Source organism: Crinia signifera, chromosome 19 (genome assembly GCF_055691185.1).
Source record: "Crinia signifera chromosome 19, ASM5569118v1, whole genome shotgun sequence".
Lineage (NCBI taxonomy): Eukaryota > Metazoa > Chordata > Amphibia > Anura > Myobatrachidae > Crinia > Crinia signifera.
Window position 1 is genome coordinate 50,103,463 of NC_139226.1, and position 17,980 is coordinate 50,121,442.

Below are 17,980 nucleotides of genomic sequence, written 5' to 3' on the forward strand. Positions count from 1 at the left end.
TGCCGGGCTAGTTACCAATCGGAGCGAGCCTTGGCACAAGTTAGGCTGCACCGCGGCGAGCCGGCTGATTGACAGGAACATACAGCCAATGAGTAGCTGGATTGGAGAAGAGCAATCTTATGTTTTCTCAGTGCCGACCGGGAAGAGGCGGGGCTCCGGCTGCTAGCGGGTTTGGCTGCACGTATCGTGTGAGTGAATGTGAGATATCCCGGAGACCCCAGGAGGAGGCAAGGTGAGGTCGAGCATGGCCGAGGAGGCCCTGAGGGTCGCCTGACTTTGCTAGCCGGGTAGTGGCTGAGAGAAGGCTGCACCTGTGTCTGCGTGGTTAGCACACACAGTATGAATGGGACATGCTGAGGAAAGGAACATGCAGGTCATAGAGGAGACTGGTATGGAGGATGGGGGTAGGGAGACAAGGGGAGCATTGGTGCTAGGGGATCAACGAAGTAGCGTGGTGGACGGGGATTAGAGGGGTGTGGTGATTGGGGATCAGAGGAGGGTGTGTGTGGTGATTGGGGATCAGAGGAGGGTGTGTGTGGTGTAATTGGGGCCCTACACTGTCCATACATAAGCACACAAGAGTCACAAGATGCTCACACTGTGGCCATTATTATTACGTTTTATTATTTATAAGGCACCACCAGTGTTTTGCAGCGCTGTACAGAGGAGACCATTATACAGAAATGTCATACACCGAAGCTAGGATTACTACAGTATGTACTCCTGTGCATTATACTAACATTTAGTTCTGATGTGATTCCTTCAGATTTGTGTAAGGTATAGGAAATTGCATATATAGCTTACTATACTAGTTCTATAAACCAGGACGCTAAGAATTATCCAGGTTCTCTAGCTGTTTTAAAAATCAGTTGAAATGCAGGATTGAAGCCAGCCAGTCACAGGAACTGTGTACAGTATTTCATAAGTGTCCCAGTTTGAAAGGATAGTGGTCAGTCTGATTTTACAGATGTGCGCCATTGTAGCTGCATTTTATTAACCATTATTTATATAGCACACACAAATGCCACCACACTTTACATAGAATACTTTACAGAGTTCCACACACAAGTGTTCGCTCCCCCCAAAGGGCTTTAAGCACTTTTGTATGAAATCGGACTGATTATATCCCATTAAGGATGCAAGTTAGGGTGCCATTGCTGGTGTTAAAACATATACCCCTTTTACACCAAGGAATAACCCAGGTTGGACCCAGGTCCGCGTTGGTGTAAAAGGGGTCAACCCAGGTCCAGTAACACTGGTCTCCTACCCAGGTCCTGACCAGGGTTGAACACTGGTTGGACCTGGGACGTGGGCGGTGTAAATGGTCCCAACCCAGGTTGGGACATCTGGGTAGTGCTGAAAGGATACCAGAAGTGCTGGACGCCTTTCCACAGTGCGCAGCAGTGGCAAAAGACAGCAGCCAGGAAGGATACGGACAGTGCACACAGAAATCATAATTGGATGCAGTATCATTTATATTATTATTATTTTTTTTGGGGGGGGGGGGGGGAGCACATGGGAGATTCGGTCTGCGGCTGCAGGGGAAGGGGCAGGGGAGAGCTCATGGGAGATGCTGCACTTTTATACCGCTATGTATGCTTGAGCAGTGAATAAAACTTTTTGAAAAATATTTTACTAAATAAACAAACCAACATTTTTCAAAGCTAACTTGTCATTTCTTTTAATTTTTATTTTAAATAATTGAGGGAAAGTTGGATGGCAGTTTATCCTAAAATGGACATTTCTAATGTCATCCATAGGGAAAAGCAGTGTTGACCCAGGTTCAGTGTAAACGGCGCAGACCTGGGTCCGACCTGGGTCACAGTGCTGTGTAAATGGGGTATGAAGCTGGGTCCAACCCTGGAAACTCCCATGTTCAAAGACCAGGGTCTGACCAGGGATTTTGGTGTAAAAGGGGTATAAGTGGCACATTGCACCCTTCATGCCCAATGGGATGGGCCCCATAGTATGGTAAATATGCATTAAAATGTATAATAATCTGCTTTAATCCAGTGTATTGCAATCATCTGTGGTGCCACTACCAGTCCAGACTGCTGCCACACCATTTAAACAAATACATTTACTCCATCTGGGGTTTCCAACTTTAATGTAGCAACTGGATCGTGACTATTAATGTTCTTCATCAATGTGGTAATGAGACCCTTTCTGTGAGCAAAGTATACGGTAGTCCTTTTTTTTTTGTGTGTGTGTTTGGACTGTTATACAGGTACATGAAATAGGTATTTTTTTTTAATTGTTTTAATAAAATACATATTAACCTAATCAGTCTGTCTGGTGTTCAGATACCATTAAAGTTCCATATGCTTTCCAATAAAGTGAACTTGCTGTCAGAAACTATAAATATTGCATCCTTATTGCTGTGACTGTCTGTGACCATTGAATGATTGACTAATTGAAACATTCCCTGACTTTCTATTATAGTTTGCCCTTCTTGACTTATGCGCAAACATTCTTGGTATTTCCTTGAAGTAGATTAGCCTGTCTTTTGAATGAACAGTGTATTTTCCCAGTGGGACCGGCTATTATAAGTAGAATTTTTTTTTTCATGTGTTTTATTAACTATATAAAAGGGCATGTTTATGCACGTTGCTGGCAATTATGGGAGAGAAAACCTTAATGCTCTGTACACACTGGGTGATGTGATTAGCGAGCATTTCGCCCAGCAATGGTTGCTGATGAAAATGAGGCACTCGGCCGAGGAAAGCCGCTGGTTGCAGGAGCGTGCTCCTGGTGACTGCTTCCCTGTATGACCAAATCCGTGGTGATTCTTATTAGAATCGCTCGTGGGTACGGGGCTTAACATGTGTTTGCTCATGCCTCTACAAGGTGTAGGTGTGCTCAGTTGACTATTCACCAAATAGCAGCAAGCTTAGTTTACAGCTGTTTGTCACTGTATAGCAGTGGTACTTCACATGCATCCCTCAAGCCATTGTGGGACTACACATCACAGATTTGAAATTAGGGCATGCTAAAACTGTGAAAGGACATTCTGGGATGTGTAGTTCCACAGCAGCTGTATGAGATGAGATCTGGTAGCTGATTTTCTATTTACATCATATTAAATACATATTCAACTATCACATTTTTTTTCTTCTATTTTTAGTAAAAATGGGGAACGTTTTTGCAGCTAGTTCTCCTGCGCCCCCTCTGGCAGGAACCCCTCCTGGCCCTGGATTAGTAACTGTCCCCCCTGGATTCACAATGCCCCCAGTGTCTGGCCTGGGTCCAGCTGCAGAGAAAAAAGAACCTCAGGAAGAGGGTTTACCAAATCCAGGCACTTTTGAGGAGTGTCACCGCAAATGTAAAGGTAAGAACCCTCTCTGTCTCACCAGGATGGGTGGGATCCAGGGATTTGGCCCTGATTTTGACAGGCTTTGAATCCTGGGATTGGAGTTTCCAATGCGCAGTTTGCTGGGTAGTGTCTGAGCACCCTCTCAGATGTTGCCCGACAGCTCCCACCTCAGGCTGTGCAGCGTGATGTGGTCAGCGGGTGATGCTGTGCAGCCTGCCGGACGCTTTGCCTCCACACTTCCATTACCAGTCCATGTAAATGTTTGGGGAGCGTGGGCGTTTTTTTATGTTGGTTGTCTTTTTTGGGGGGGATGCCAATCCTGGGATTGAAAAAGATACCCCGGGAATGGCATCCATACCTGCAATGTCTGCCTATAAGTGGGTCTGGTAGTCTTTAACTTCTATTGCCTCTACCATATGTCTCGCTTTGTGCGGTAAATTTACTAAAAATGAAAAGTTGATATTGCCTATAGCATCCAATCAGATTCTGTCTATCATTTTTAGGGTGCAACAGGGAAATGATAGATGGAATGTGATTGCCATGGGGAACATCACCTCTCTTCAGTTTAGAAGCTGTAGTAAATGTACCCCCTGTGTGTCCTCTCGTCTCTGCATCTCTCCCAGTGCACATCAGTTGTCTCTGCATCAATCCGTTCCTAAAGTTTTCTCATTTCATGCCCCTTGTTCTTGTCACTTTTCTGGTTCTGTCTGATTCCTTTGTCCTCCTCTTAGTTATAGCATCATTCTTTGCTTTTTACAGAATTATTCCCCATTCAGATGGAAGGCGTGAAACTGACTGTAAATAAGGGGCTGAGTAACTATTTCCAGGTAAGGATATTAATAAGATGGGTCTCTGGTAAAGATGAAAGCGCATTTTGTGTAATAAGTGTTTCAGTATAGGACAAATAGCAATAAGGGAGATGTTGGCCAAAGCAGCCAATCAGCTTTTTTTTTTACGTGGTGCCGGACGGGGTCCCGACAGTCATTTACCCGACGTCGGGATTCCGTCTGTCAAAACAGACAGCCGGGTTCCCGATGGCCACCTGCTATATTCCCTCGTCCACGACCCCCATAGAGGGAGAATAGAATAGGTGGCTCGCGGAGCGAGCCTGCAAGGGGCTTAGTTGCGCTCACTGTGCTGTCTTGGTCCGTCCAGTCGTGATCCCGACGTCGGGCTAATGACAGTCGGACCCCTGTACCACACCCTTTTTTATGAGTTACCTGCAGCTTTTAACATTATATGTTTTAACTAGCTGAGGTACCTGGTGTTGCCTGGGTTTGGTTGTACAATTACCATTATTTGCACTTCATCTTTCTTTTGTTTTAATGTTAAACGCTCACCATGCCCATAGTGTGCCCCCCATACACCTGTCTGTGGCGGGGGCCCATGGTGTGCCCGGCATACACCTGTCTGTGGAGGGCTCCCGGATCTGAGCAAATATTTTTTTTTCTTCAATCTCATGTTCTCTACCCCCTTTTATATTATGTAACTCTGCCATATCTTGCATTCCTGACCCACTGTGTGCAGTGGCCGAAGCCCTTTTTGGGCCCCCAGACCCCAGCAGTGCCTGGATTGCTGGTGTTAGTGGCTGTGAAACTAATCTGGACCCAATCAATGTCTTATACCCCCTCAAGGTTATGCAACTTTGCCATATGTTGCACAGACCCACTTTTCGGGCCCCCGGGACCCCACCAGTGTCTGGATTGTGGGACCCAATCAATGTCTTATATCCTCTCTAGGTTATACCTTGCTTCCCTGACCCATGTTATGTAGTGGCTGAACCCCTTTTTAGGCCCACGGGGGTGCTAGGGGTGTCTTACCCCCACAGTATTTTTATTACAGTGTAAGTCGTGTGTGTACAAAGTCTGGTATAAATTGCTCCAGGCATTCTAGAGTTGTACTAGAACATACACACATACATCCACTTAAAAAAATGATTGTGTATTTTAATTATTCAAAAATGTGTATTTTAATTATTAAAAAATGAACAGCAATTTCGATCTGGAATTTTTTAGTTGCCTCGGCTGTGCTTTAATACGCTCGTATGTAAAATATCACGATCGTCGCTTGTAAACTGTGGATTTGTATAGAAAGACAGAAATACATTTTTTATCTTGTATATGTTAGATAATTCAGTTGTAACTGCAGGTTTTACTTGCAGCCCATGTATAGGGAGAATTCATTATTACCCTGTAAACAGGAGACTCTTTGTGGTAGACTGTAGTAAGGAGAGCACATGTAACATACAATGTTCCTATCCCAAATGTAATCCTTAGTGTTATTACCAGAGTGCTGGGGTTTTAGCTCATCATGTAGCTACAATTGTTGAACCTTTTAATTTAATCTATTATGCCCTAGGTGAATCACACGATCGCACTCAGTACTGTCGGAGACTCAAACTACCATTTTGGAGCAACCTATGTGGGAACAAAGCAGCTAAGCCCAACAGAGGTGAGATTTTATTATCGTGACCCATGATCTGGAACCATCTGTTTTATCATCTGAAAATATTAAAAGCAGTTTAAAGCACATACATAAATATCTCTTTGCAGGAATCGCTTGTGTATATAATTGTGACTTTGCGTCTTGGGGGGGGGGGGGGCTTAATCAATGTTGTTGACATTCCGTATTCTACCCGATGCAGGTTCAACTTGTTTAAAGTTGAATCTGCATCTGTGGAAAATAGTCAAACGGTCTAAGACCAGTGATCAGGGCATAAATCGGCGATCCACATGTTTTCCGTGACGACCCCCCCCCCTCCCGACAGTCCATAAATCGGCACTTGGAATAGGTCAAATGAAAATTGCAGATTTTTCCGACTGCCTTCAAAATCAGCACGGTTTGATTACCCCCCCATTTATAAAAGTGCATGTGTGTGATGTATGTATTAGCTGGTATCCACTTGGTTTATTACATTTGAAAGTATTTGGACCGTAAGGGAAATTATACTTGTGCATCATTAAAATCTTATTGTGCTTTCTGGGATTATTTTGAGTAGAAAATATATTTTTTATTGGTGTTTAATAAATACTTCTATGTAAAACTTCAGGAATCCAATGTCCAGATCCCCTAAGGCAGGCATGTCCAAACTATGGCCCTCCAGCTGTTTTAAAACTACACATCCCATCATGCATTGCAATACTGTGGCAAGGCATGGCCTTCGGCAGGGCTGGGCAACACCGGCCCTCCAGAAGTTAATGAACTTCACATCCCAGGATGCTTTGCATTAGTTTTGCTATGTGGCCATGCTGAAACTGATGCAAGGCATGCTGGGATGTGTAGTTCATCAACATCTGGAGGGCCAGTGTTGTCCAGCCCTGGCCTAAGGGCTGCCAGCTCTTCCTCTATACCACTAGAGACTAACTGTATGATGTTAATGTTGTCTGGCTTACTCCAGTCAGCTGCTGCGTATTACCCAAAGAGGAATGTGTAATGTTTACCGGTTAGGATGGGTGTTTTCAGTTTTAAAGTTGTTTGTTTTAGAAATCAGATACTCTAACTACCCCAGAGAAACATACCCCACCCACCCAAGGTTTTTTGCCAGTGGTTTAGCTATGGAGTCATTTAATCTAATGTCCCTGCTTTAAGCTTCATTGCTTGCACAATCATTTGTAGAGGAAGGTCTTGTTCTTGGCTGTACATTTTAAGCTTTGTGATATTCAACAGGAACGTTGGTCTCCATGGTTGAATGTTGGTGCAGGTAAGTCTGTCGTATGGCTTCTGTGTAGGCAGCAGACTGTGGCTTAGTAGTTCTGTGGGATAGAAAATTGCTGTTTGTGCTCATAGTGTTCCATAATTCCCCCTATATTTCCCCAGGCATTCCCAGTTTTAGTAGGAGATCTGGATAACAACGGCAGCCTCAATGCACAGATAATTCATCAAATGTCTAAACACATCCGAACAAAGATTGCTTTACAGGTAAGCGATAAAAGCTATGGGCCGGAATCGGACCGTAACACAGGGCTGGGAATTTGCAGCACTGCTGATGATTGGAAGACCGTGCATGGTACACAGAAGGAAATCACGCCCATATGCATTCGCAGTTGTGCACATGGGTGGGATTTTTTTTCTGGCGGGTGGTGGCTAACTGGTCGCTTTGGGTTGCTCCAAAGAGCCCTATGTTTCATGTCTTCATTGGCTTATTTATTTAACCTGTTATCGTTGCATGATCGTCTCTTTACATCCCCTGTGATATGCCTTATCCTACATTGCTCCACAGCGCTCACAAAACTCCTGTCATATTCATTTGTGAAACTGAAGATCCATAATCTTGTGGCGAGGACACTGGTTAGCACAGGAGAGAACTTCATTTTGAATTTAAAAAAGAGTGTCTACTTACTATAGGTGCCCATTTATAGACACCCCCCCCCCCCCCCCCCCCCCCTATTAGTTACTATAGACCCTACTACCCCAGTACTTTACTACACTTCTAGTAAATCCTATTTTTGTGGGAGGACATATCCTGTATAATATATTATGAAATGTTAACCTGTCAGCAAAAAATGGTTGTACTTTAATATACCGCATTTTGGTGGAACACTGGCTAGGATCCCCTACATTAGTAAGTGAAACGTTACCCCCTCATTCCCATTCTCCTTTCATACACTTTCTGTTGCCTGCATTTTTGTTCCTCAGACTCAGCTATCCAAGTTCGTGAACTGGCAGATGGATACAGAATACAGAGGAGATGATTTCACAGCCGCAGTCACCATGGGCAACCCAGACATATTGGTGGGATCAGGTGAGGATAATCTTTAATCTTTGTTTTAGTACTAATTATTTTTGTTTAATATGCACAGGAAGGAACAAGACATAATCTGATATAGGCCATGGTCTCATTTAAAGTGTTTATGAAAAACTGTGAACCAGCTTTGATGCTGATAGTCCTAATGCATAAGTAAATACACCTATATTGTTACAAGTACTTGTTCTTGCCCTTTTCAGTGTTACCTACAGTGTTAAGCATTAGCTCTGTGGAGAATACAGTGGAGCACCAGAAAGTACTGCTTAAATGCATGGTACACTATGCTGCTAGGAAGTGTTACGGTGCTCTGTTAGACCAAGCCCAAAGCCTGACACCTCTTATATTGCAGCTACCCCTAACATTCCAATATACCAGGCATTCCCAACCACGGTCCTCAAGGCACACCAACAGTGCAGGTTTTAGTGATATCCAGGCTTCATCACAGATGGTTTAATCAGAATCACTCAGGTACTAATTAAGTCACCTGTGCTCAAGCCTGGATATCACTAAAACCTGTACTGTTGGTGTGCCTTGAGGACCGTGGTTGGGAATGCCTGCAATATACATATATAATTCAGTATTAGATGAGGGCATTTTTCTTCTGTATATCTATCTTTCTAAACACACATCTCCTTGGAACAGATATTGACAGATAAAATATATGTACATAACCAGGAGTGCCTGTCATCATACATCTGATATCTACCATGTTTAGTGTTTTGGATGCCAGGTACTGTGTAATCCATGTTATTAACAGTTAGTATGCCCTCTAAGGGTAACTGTCCAATACAGGGGTATTCAACATGAGGTGCTTTGGCTGTTTGTGGAACTACATACTCCAGCATGCCCTGCCACAGTTTTCACATGCCCTAATAGCAAAACGGTGGCAGGGCATTCTGGGGTGTGTAGTTCCAAGGGAGATACAGGGCTGAATGTTGAATAGCTCTGGTCTAATAGATGGTTGTACAGATTTAAGTATTTGGGAAATACACTGTGGTGAAGGTTCAGTTCTCTTTAAATATCCCAGGTCTGCATAGTGAACTGGCAGTTAAGGTGTTTTGGCAAGGGGAATATGTGCTCTTTCAGATAAGTTGCCTTTGTCTTTATTTTATTTACCAGTCCTTTAAATTCCATTTAACTGAAATGGCCCAATAAGTGATGTGTAGATGCTTGTAATGGTGCCCATACACTTATGCGATTGAATGCGATGCGACAATACGATGTCCAATCTCATCTTATGGTGCCTACAGTGCCCTCTTCCAGCAGCAATGCCACATAGGGTGCTGGAAGAGGGCGGGCGCCATAGTAGTGTAGCGCTGTGATGGAGCGCTAGCAGCAGTGGGGGTTGCTCTCCCAGCCAATCAGATGGCCACCCAGTATTTTAAATTATTATTATTTTTTTCTTCAAATTCTACTGCTGACCCCCACCGCCACCAGTGATCATTCACAGCATTACGCTACATCGACTGACACCGCCAGTGCTCCCCCAGGCCCCTCTCCTCAAACCCGACGCTTGCCAAAAGCACTCCCTTTGTTCACCAATTGCATTAGAGTGATCACATGTGGTTATCAACATGACATTAGACCAGTGGGCCCATGCGTCGCATGGGGGACACAATGTGCATACAGTCATTCATTTGTGCATACAAATGTGGTCAAAATTGAATATCTCATAAGTGTATGGGATCTCGCATGTTATATAACTCAATAAATATTATCGAATTAAAAAAAAAAAAAAAAGGTTGCTGGCAGAGTTCCGCATTCAGAAGTGTACTGTTATTTTTCTCTTCTATCACTCTTCTATTCCCCAAACTTCTCTTGTCAATTTTAAACCTAATCTGCTCACAGTACAGAAGCATTGGTGGATTGTGACTAGTGGTAAGGGTTGGTAGTGCGACATGATTAGAGACCGTTAATGTGTATTCCCAATGTTCAGCTCTTAACACCAAGAAGAATTCTGCTACTCCTGTGTATCCGTTGGAAAATGTGCACAATCTTTAATGTACGTTTATTTCTTCCATGCTACATTCCTTTTCACAAGTTGTATTGCACATTCAAAATAGTTTTGCATGTGATTAATCATGCCTTGAACCCTTTGTCTTTAGGTATTGTGGTAGCTCACTACCTGCAGAGCATTACTCCCAGTCTGGCACTAGGAGGGGAACTTGTTTACCACCGGCGTCCTGGGGAGGAGGGAACGGTTATGTCTTTAGCAGGAAGATACACAGGTATTACATCTAGGTGTATTTTATTTATTAACCGTTTCTTATATAGTGCACTATACAATAGGAGACAGCGGAAGTGTTGTGTTGCTCTTAAAAGTAGTCTGAAAGATGCATCTGGTTTGAGGAACTGGTCCGACCATGATAACGCAGTACCTTTTATTGTAAAGCGTTGTTGGGCAAAATAGTGTAATGCTGGGTACACACCAGGGCGACAAGGGTCCGATCCCATCAATCTAGATCCAATTCCGACCGATTGGATGTAGATTGTGTGGTCCTGATTGGGTCCTTTTCTGTCCTGGTGTGGACCGATACGCGATCCCGTGGGTGGGTCGGTCGTTATTCAAATCCTACCTGCAGCAGGTAGGATCTGAATAATGACCATCCTCCTGGGTGCGGGTCGCCATCGGATCGGACCTGCTAATGGTGCACATCGTGAGCCGGTCGTGCCCCCCGCGTCCATCGTAAGCGGGTCTGAAGAAACATTGACGACCCACTCACATCGTGCATCGTGAGCGGGTCGTCCTGGTGTGTACCCACATTACACTCAGATCTGAGGCATCTTCTAATGGGTCTGGGAAGTTGTTCTCCCATTTACTTTTCTCCTCTCTTGTCATTGTCCTTTCCTTTGCATGCGCAAAGCTTGCTCAAATGAAAGGACAGACTTGTGAAAGCTGCCTAATTATTTGCACGTTCTGTTGGCAGGATTATTTTTTTATGAGAACGCAGCTTTATCCATTGATAAGGAGACATCAATGGAACCTTTGTTTATAGGAATTATGTCGAATCTGTTCTCTCCACAAAATAGCTACGTTATACCCTTTTTACACCAGCCCTGCAAACCCAGGTTTTTGCACATAAGTACGCAAAATCCCGGGTTTGCAGGTGGTGTAAATGGTCATTTCAACCCGGCACGCACTCAGGGTTGAACATGAGTTCCACCCAGATCGCTGTGCATTGTTAATAGGTAACCAGGTAGATGCAACCCGTTTACTGCATAGGAAATGCCGGCGCTGAGAGATGCTCTCATTTCCCAGTGGCGGCTCATCCTCCGGTGACATCACACGCCCGGTGTTCACCGGCTCGGGATGAAAGTCTAAAAGAGGTCGCACCCAGCTTGGAGTTGAGTCTTAAATCCCAGGTGCGCCACAGCTTGCTGGTATAAAAGTGGGATTACTCACAAAGGCTATGCCACTATACAAATCTAATGTAACTATAACTAGATTATGTAGTTATGTGATTTGATACACTCTAATTATTTGACTATTACATGAGCTGGTATATACATAGAGGTACATTTACTAAAGCTTCTAAATATAAGGTGAAGTTGCCCATAGAACCCAACCAGATTCTGCCTATGTTTTCTCCATTGTATCCTAGAAAAAAGCTGTACTAAATTGACCTAATAGGTGGGAATTCAATTATGTGCCGGATTTTTTGCCAGTTGAAAATTCTGCACTTTTTTTGGGGGGCGTTTTTAGGTCGAATTTGTATTTGACCTATTCATGTTTCGATTTTTCAACTTTTGAATAATCCAGCACTTTCGAAAGTAATTCGCTGACCCATGGTTATTTTTTCAACCATTTAAAAAAAAAATGTTGGTACTTGTGGTGATTCATGGCGCCGTGCGTCTGAGTCCCCTTGCGGGGCTCTCTATGCTCGCCACGCTATCTAAAATCAACTCCATGCCAACATGGATAGTTGGGGTATGAACTATCCATGTTGGCATGGAGTTGTTACCATGGGCCTTATTTTGGTTCATTCTTTCAGACAAAATCCTTCTTAGATGGGCAAAACCATGTGCACTGCAGGTGTGGGGCAGATGTAACATGTGCAGAGAGAATTAGACTTGGGTGGGGTTTTTCTTCAAAGTGAGATCTATATTGCAGTGTAAAAATAAAGCAGTCAGTATTTTCCCTGCACAGAAACAAAATTACTCACCCAAATCTAATTCTCTCTGCACATGTTACATCTGCCCCCCTGCAGTGTACATGGTTTTGTCCATCTAAGAAGGATTTTGTCAGAAAGAATGAACCAAAATAAGGCCCTTTATTTTAGATAGTTTGTGCCGAGTGTAGAACCCGGAAGTAGCTGGCGCCGTGAAACTACACAAGTTCCAAATCTTTTTTCTTTATTCCCTTTACTGACAGCCAGTTTCAAACTATCTTTTCTGTGCTGCAGTAAGACTGACCCTCTCGCGACACGCTGAAATAGTAGTTTAGGTCATGAGATAGTGGAAGAATAATTATTTCTATAAATGTAGCAATTTATATTGCAGTGTAATGTTCCTTGGTTGCATGCAGCAACTGGGAACTAATAGGGTGACTGCAACATGGGGTCATTTATTGACATCTGGCCATGGTTGAGTACAGCAGCATGGGGTAATTGTGATGGCAAACTCGTCATTGAACAGTGATAAAAATACAATGTTAAGTCAAATTTCATTCTGGCAAAAAAATGTGACGGCTTCTGCAAACAAGTAATTGATTACTTATTTATATATTACAAAAGGCTATATTACTTATTTATATATTACAAAAGGCTATATTACACTAAGGTAATTAAATACAACCCATGCCTTTGCTTTCACTTATTCTCCAGTAGCTAATGCACAGTGCTGCTGATCTCCCCCACCCCCCTGCTGTAACAACATTGGCACTCCTCACCAATCATTGGGCCTCATTCAGTCCTGTTCGTAGCCGTGCAAATTTGCAAGCCGCCCGATTATCGAACAACTGTACAAGCGTGCGGATCGTAGCACGCATGTGCAAGGCCAAATCGCTACAAAAATATTTTTTTTTTTTTTTTTGCAATCCCTTCGCAATGTGACTACTTGGGGAAAACGCAGGCATGCCCAAGGGTTCTAAGGAAGGGTTTACGGATGGCTAGAAATCCATTCAAAAGACTTACACAGGATGGGATTTCACTCTCTGTGCGGCACCTATCTGATAGCTGCTGTGCACAGCTGCAGAAAACCGATATCCGGTCTGATTCACATCATACGGTACCACTACCAATATTATTACTATAATGTTTTACTGATTTGAGTCCCACAGATGAGGTTGGACAAGTGACCCTTCACTATGCTTCTAGTTTATTTCCTATTTGTTAGTTTCTGTATTTTATGATTTAGTAGCGTTACATAGAGACTAACAGCCTATGATAACTCTACCCTATGTCCTCATATGTGTTTGTTTGTTTTTTGTTAATAAAGCTTCTAATTGGATTGCAACGCTAACCCTTGGTCAGGCGGGAGCACACGCAACGTATTACCATAAAGCCAATGACCAGGTACTTTCCAAAGCGATTTTTGTTGTGTAACTTCTGTTATGCTGGGTCTCCTTATGTACTAAATACTTGGCAGATCAGCCAGTGTGATGGGTTGTGCAGTGACGTACAGCACGCACACATTCCACAGCGCTTTACAGAGACTTTCATTCACATCAGTCCCTTGCACACTGGAGCTTACAATCTATAGTTCCTATCACCTAAAGATGCGCGCACACACACTTATGGGGCCTACACACGGGGAGATTTGCTGATCGTTCTGAGAGATGCTAGAACGCTCAGCAAGATGGCTCAGCACACAGCGATGTGTCAGCGCTGTGTACTGAGCGATCTGTCGGGGCCAGTGATCTCTGGTGAGAACACTGGCCCTGACCTATTAGCTAGGTTTATCCAGCATGCATGATATTAATCCCCAGACAATAGCGATGTGCAGGGACACGCAGTGCTATGGCCCCTACACATGGAGCAATGTAGCTGCATTTTCTAAGCGATCCAGTTGAATTGCTTAAAAAAAAAGCCTCAATCACCCCGTGTGTAGCTTCCTTAAGGTTTCGCATGCTTTCTGCCCTACACACTTCCTGAGATACGTCCATAGGCCGGTGTAGAAAATGGATGTCTCTAAATTGGCCTGTAACGTGACTATAACGTGTAATGTAGGTTATTAGCGTATTGCTCCCTGTGTTTTATATGGTAAACATTAGATGTATTCCTATGCAAGTATAAATTGTACTTCTAGTGTCCTTTATAAGAAGTTACATTGGATAAACAATGTTTGAGACATTTTAGCTGACACTTAGCAGAATGTATTGAGGTGGTCTGTTTCTGCATTTTCCCAGTATAACCATTCCTATGTCTTATGAACCCTTTCATCCGGTTCTAGCTGCAAGTAGGAGTAGAGTTTGAAGCCAGCACTCGGATGCTGGACACAAGCGTCTCCTTCGGTTACCAGCTGGACCTCCCCAAAGCTAACCTGCTATTTAAAGGTATATGCTTTTCCACTTTAGAACTATGTTCATCGTGTGCTCTTCTTAGAATATATCTCTGCCGCCGTGATGATTGCATCAGTGTCCTGTCCCCTGCTGTGACTGTCTTTATTTATCATGCACTCGTCCTAAATTGCATTGTTCTGCGATACATTATTTTCTTGTCTTTCCCTCATCCCTGTATTGTCGGGTACTGCGGAACCCTTGTGGAGCCATATAAATAAACAGCAATAATAGAATTTCGTACAGGATTTTTTTTTCTTTGTTGCCATCCTGGGACCTTAGCGTTGCTAGCATTATGAGTTAAAAGACCTCTTTTATTTGTCCCCCAAAATTACTTCTTGATACAAGGATCTTTTTGAACACTTCCACATGTTAAAGAAGCTTTTAATGCTGGAGCTTGAATCCTCAGTGTTGCCCATTGCCATTACTGGGGTAAATCTGAAAATGGTAGACAATTGGAGGAATGACTGGACAGGGGCATTGGTTTTGGTGTCCCCTGCACTATGTGGTACTATTTTATTCATCTTCCTATTAGATTTCACCTCAGGATGGACAGGGACACAAAATTATTCTGTGAATTAATATTAAGTATAAGTAGTTGTGGAGGATCTGCGAATATCATTGCTATGTGAGTGTGGTGTCTAGGCAGCAGCAGTGCTCTGTCCCTCTCCTACACTCTCTCCTCGCGAAGTGCATGCACCATAATGACTCCAGCAGTATATCTCTCTGCAGTGCTCTGTCCCTCTCCTATACTCTCTCCTACACTCTACTCACTAAGTGCATGCGCCATAATGACTCCAGGGTACTCTTTACCTAGAAGGGCGCCCATCGCGGTGATCGCGGGCAGTACATTATCGGGCGCGACGCGATGGCCGCGATCACCGCGATTTCCCATAGGGGTCAATGTTAAATTTAGTGGTGACCGCGATTTTACATTCAATGCTTCAATGGCCGCGATTTGGACATAGTAATCAATGTTAAATGGGCTACAGAGCCCAAATAGGCACAATTAACCCTTAAATGTCCCCCCAAATTTTTAACGCCACCCCACGATCCACGCCAACCCGAAGCGTGGCGAGCGGCGGCGGTACGCGTCCTCCGACCTTTTCATGCCCTAGCCACGTCGGCGTGGAGTTGAGAATAGAATAGTGTGGCGAGCGCAGCGAGCCACCGAGGCCCGAAGCGTGGCGAGCGCAGCGAGGGGACGCAGATACCTTCACAGTTATACGCGTCCCCTCGCGGGCTTCACAGGTGTCCGTGGCGACGCGGACACCTGTGAAGTCCGCGAAGGGACGCGTTTACCTGTGAAGGTATCCGCGTCCCCTCGCGGGGCTCGCCACGCTTCGGGCCTCGATGGCTCGCTGCGCTCGCCACACTATTCTATTCTCAACTCCACGCCGACGTGGATAGTAGGGCATGAAAAGGTCGGAGGACGCGTACCGCCGCCCCTCGTGAGCTCGCCACGCTTCGGGTTGGCGTGGATCGTGGGGTGGCGTTAAAAAATTGGGGGGACATTTAAGGGTTAATTGTGCCTATTTGGGCTCTGTAGCCCATTTAACATTGATTCCTATGTCCAAATGGCGGGCATTGAGGCATTTTACATTAAAATCGCGGTCAATCAGCCTTTTTAACATTGTTCCCTATGGGAAAATTGCGGTCATCGCGGGCACCCGATTTTTATGTACCCGCGATGACCGCGATTTTTTGCCCGCGATTCCAATCGCGGGCGCCTTTCTAGGTAAAGAGTACCGACTCCAGCAGTATATCTCTCTGTGCAGTGCTCTGTCCCTCTCCTATACTCTCTCCTACACTCTACTCACTCTCTCCTACACTCTACTCACTAAGTGCATGCGCCATAATGACTCCAGCAGTATATCTCTCCCAGCAGTGCACTGTCCCTCTACTATACTCTCTACTCACCAAGTACATGCACATAAACGACTCCAGCAGTATCTCTCCCCAAACGGCTCTGCCCCCTCTCCTACCAGAACATTGATTTGCACAGTGGTTGAGCTGTTACACTATGCAGTGTACATGCAATTTGGGCTCTTTTCCTGTCATTGCAGCGATTAATCGCAGGAAAAAAGCCCATATTGCATGTGAATGACAGCAGGTCCGATGAGATGCGCGGTCCTGGAAGCATTGCATCAGAGTCTGCGAGTCGCAATGGCTGCACATGTGATATTTTGCATGCGATCTGGCTCAAGGGGGATTTGCGGGCAACTTCTAAGGGGGTAGAAGTCGCCCTAATGTTTTATCAACCTGACTATAATGTTTATACCTGTGGCTGTTGTACATTGCCTTGTCATTTTACTTAGTTTAGGTTTTAGTGGCCCTTTTAACACACATTCATGGTTTTGCTTTTGTCAAATGTTATCTCATGTACACTTGTTTGCAGTCGTCTTACTCATGTTCTTTCTCCTGTTATCTTCCCTCCTGCCAGCACCATGTGCGCTTCTCTTCCCCAATCTAACTTACTATGTCTCTCTTCTGCGCAGGTTCGGTGGACAGTAACTGGATAGTAGGGGCCACTTTAGAAAAGAAGCTTCCTCCGCTGCCACTTACACTAGCCATGGGAGCCTTCCTCAACCACAAGAAGAACAAATTCCAGTGTGGCTTTGGCTTGACCATCGGTTAACATGGGCATCCTGTTCACAGCTTGTGGTCTCCCCTCCACATCTGGACATGTGGCCTCTCCCTCTGCTTCCTGACAGCAGTGCCCCTGGCTCCTAGACTTGCTCTTCCTCCCCAAACTCCTGCCAGGCACATTTTTATAAAGTTTATTTTATCGTTGGGGCATGGAGGCAATGTATGAGGTGTCTGACTTTTCCAGTATTTAATGTAGGTACCTAGAACGGAGAGGAGACCAGTCCTGTCTTTGCCACTTCTCTCGCCTCCCTGTTGAATGTCGTCTGTTTGTGTTCCTTCCATTTAGGAAGTACTGTCCTTCCTCTGCTGTGGTCATTGATTTGGGAATTGTTCCTTCACAATTGTTTTATTTCCTCTCCATCTCTCTATAAGACATTCATTTGGTCTTCTCCAGGAACTTTGGGCTGTGAATGTATCATGTTTTCATCCTATGAGTGAGATTATTGCTGTCCCCCGTACATGTTTCTGCTGTAGCTTCTGGGGGAGAGGAGGTATCATGTCTAGGGGAGGGGTCTATTCCGGGACTTGCCTGAGACCTGTGGTCCTCATAGACCTTGTGCTGCTGTCAGAGGGGGTAATGGGCAAGTCCTGCTGCCACCTGATTACCCTCCTTAGGAGCGTGGATGTAAATCATGTTTATAAGTTATATAAGAAAAAAAATTGACATGAATATTTTACACAAAACAGACATGGAGCCCAACGCAGGGTCATAACCGGGCAGGTACTGCACCAATAAAGTGACTTCTGCAACGGGCTCATATCTGGTTGGTTGTCTTCC

The 17,980-nt window shown here is 44.5% G+C and overlaps 1 protein-coding gene across 1 annotated transcript; it reads left to right on the forward strand.

Annotated features, from left to right (window-relative positions):
- The first annotated feature begins 251 nt into the window (after nt 1-251).
- Nucleotides 252-17,956, forward strand: TOMM40 (translocase of outer mitochondrial membrane 40). Its single transcript, XM_083162569.1, has 10 exons — nt 252-389; nt 3,125-3,328; nt 4,073-4,140; nt 5,672-5,764; nt 7,130-7,231; nt 7,949-8,054; nt 10,163-10,285; nt 13,494-13,570; nt 14,448-14,550; nt 17,052-17,956. Exons 1-10 carry the CDS (start codon nt 344-346, stop codon nt 17,189-17,191), a joined length of 1,062 nt encoding a protein of 353 aa, XP_083018695.1. The 5' UTR covers nt 252-343; the 3' UTR covers nt 17,192-17,956.
- Nucleotides 17,957-17,980: the final 24 nt, after the last annotated feature.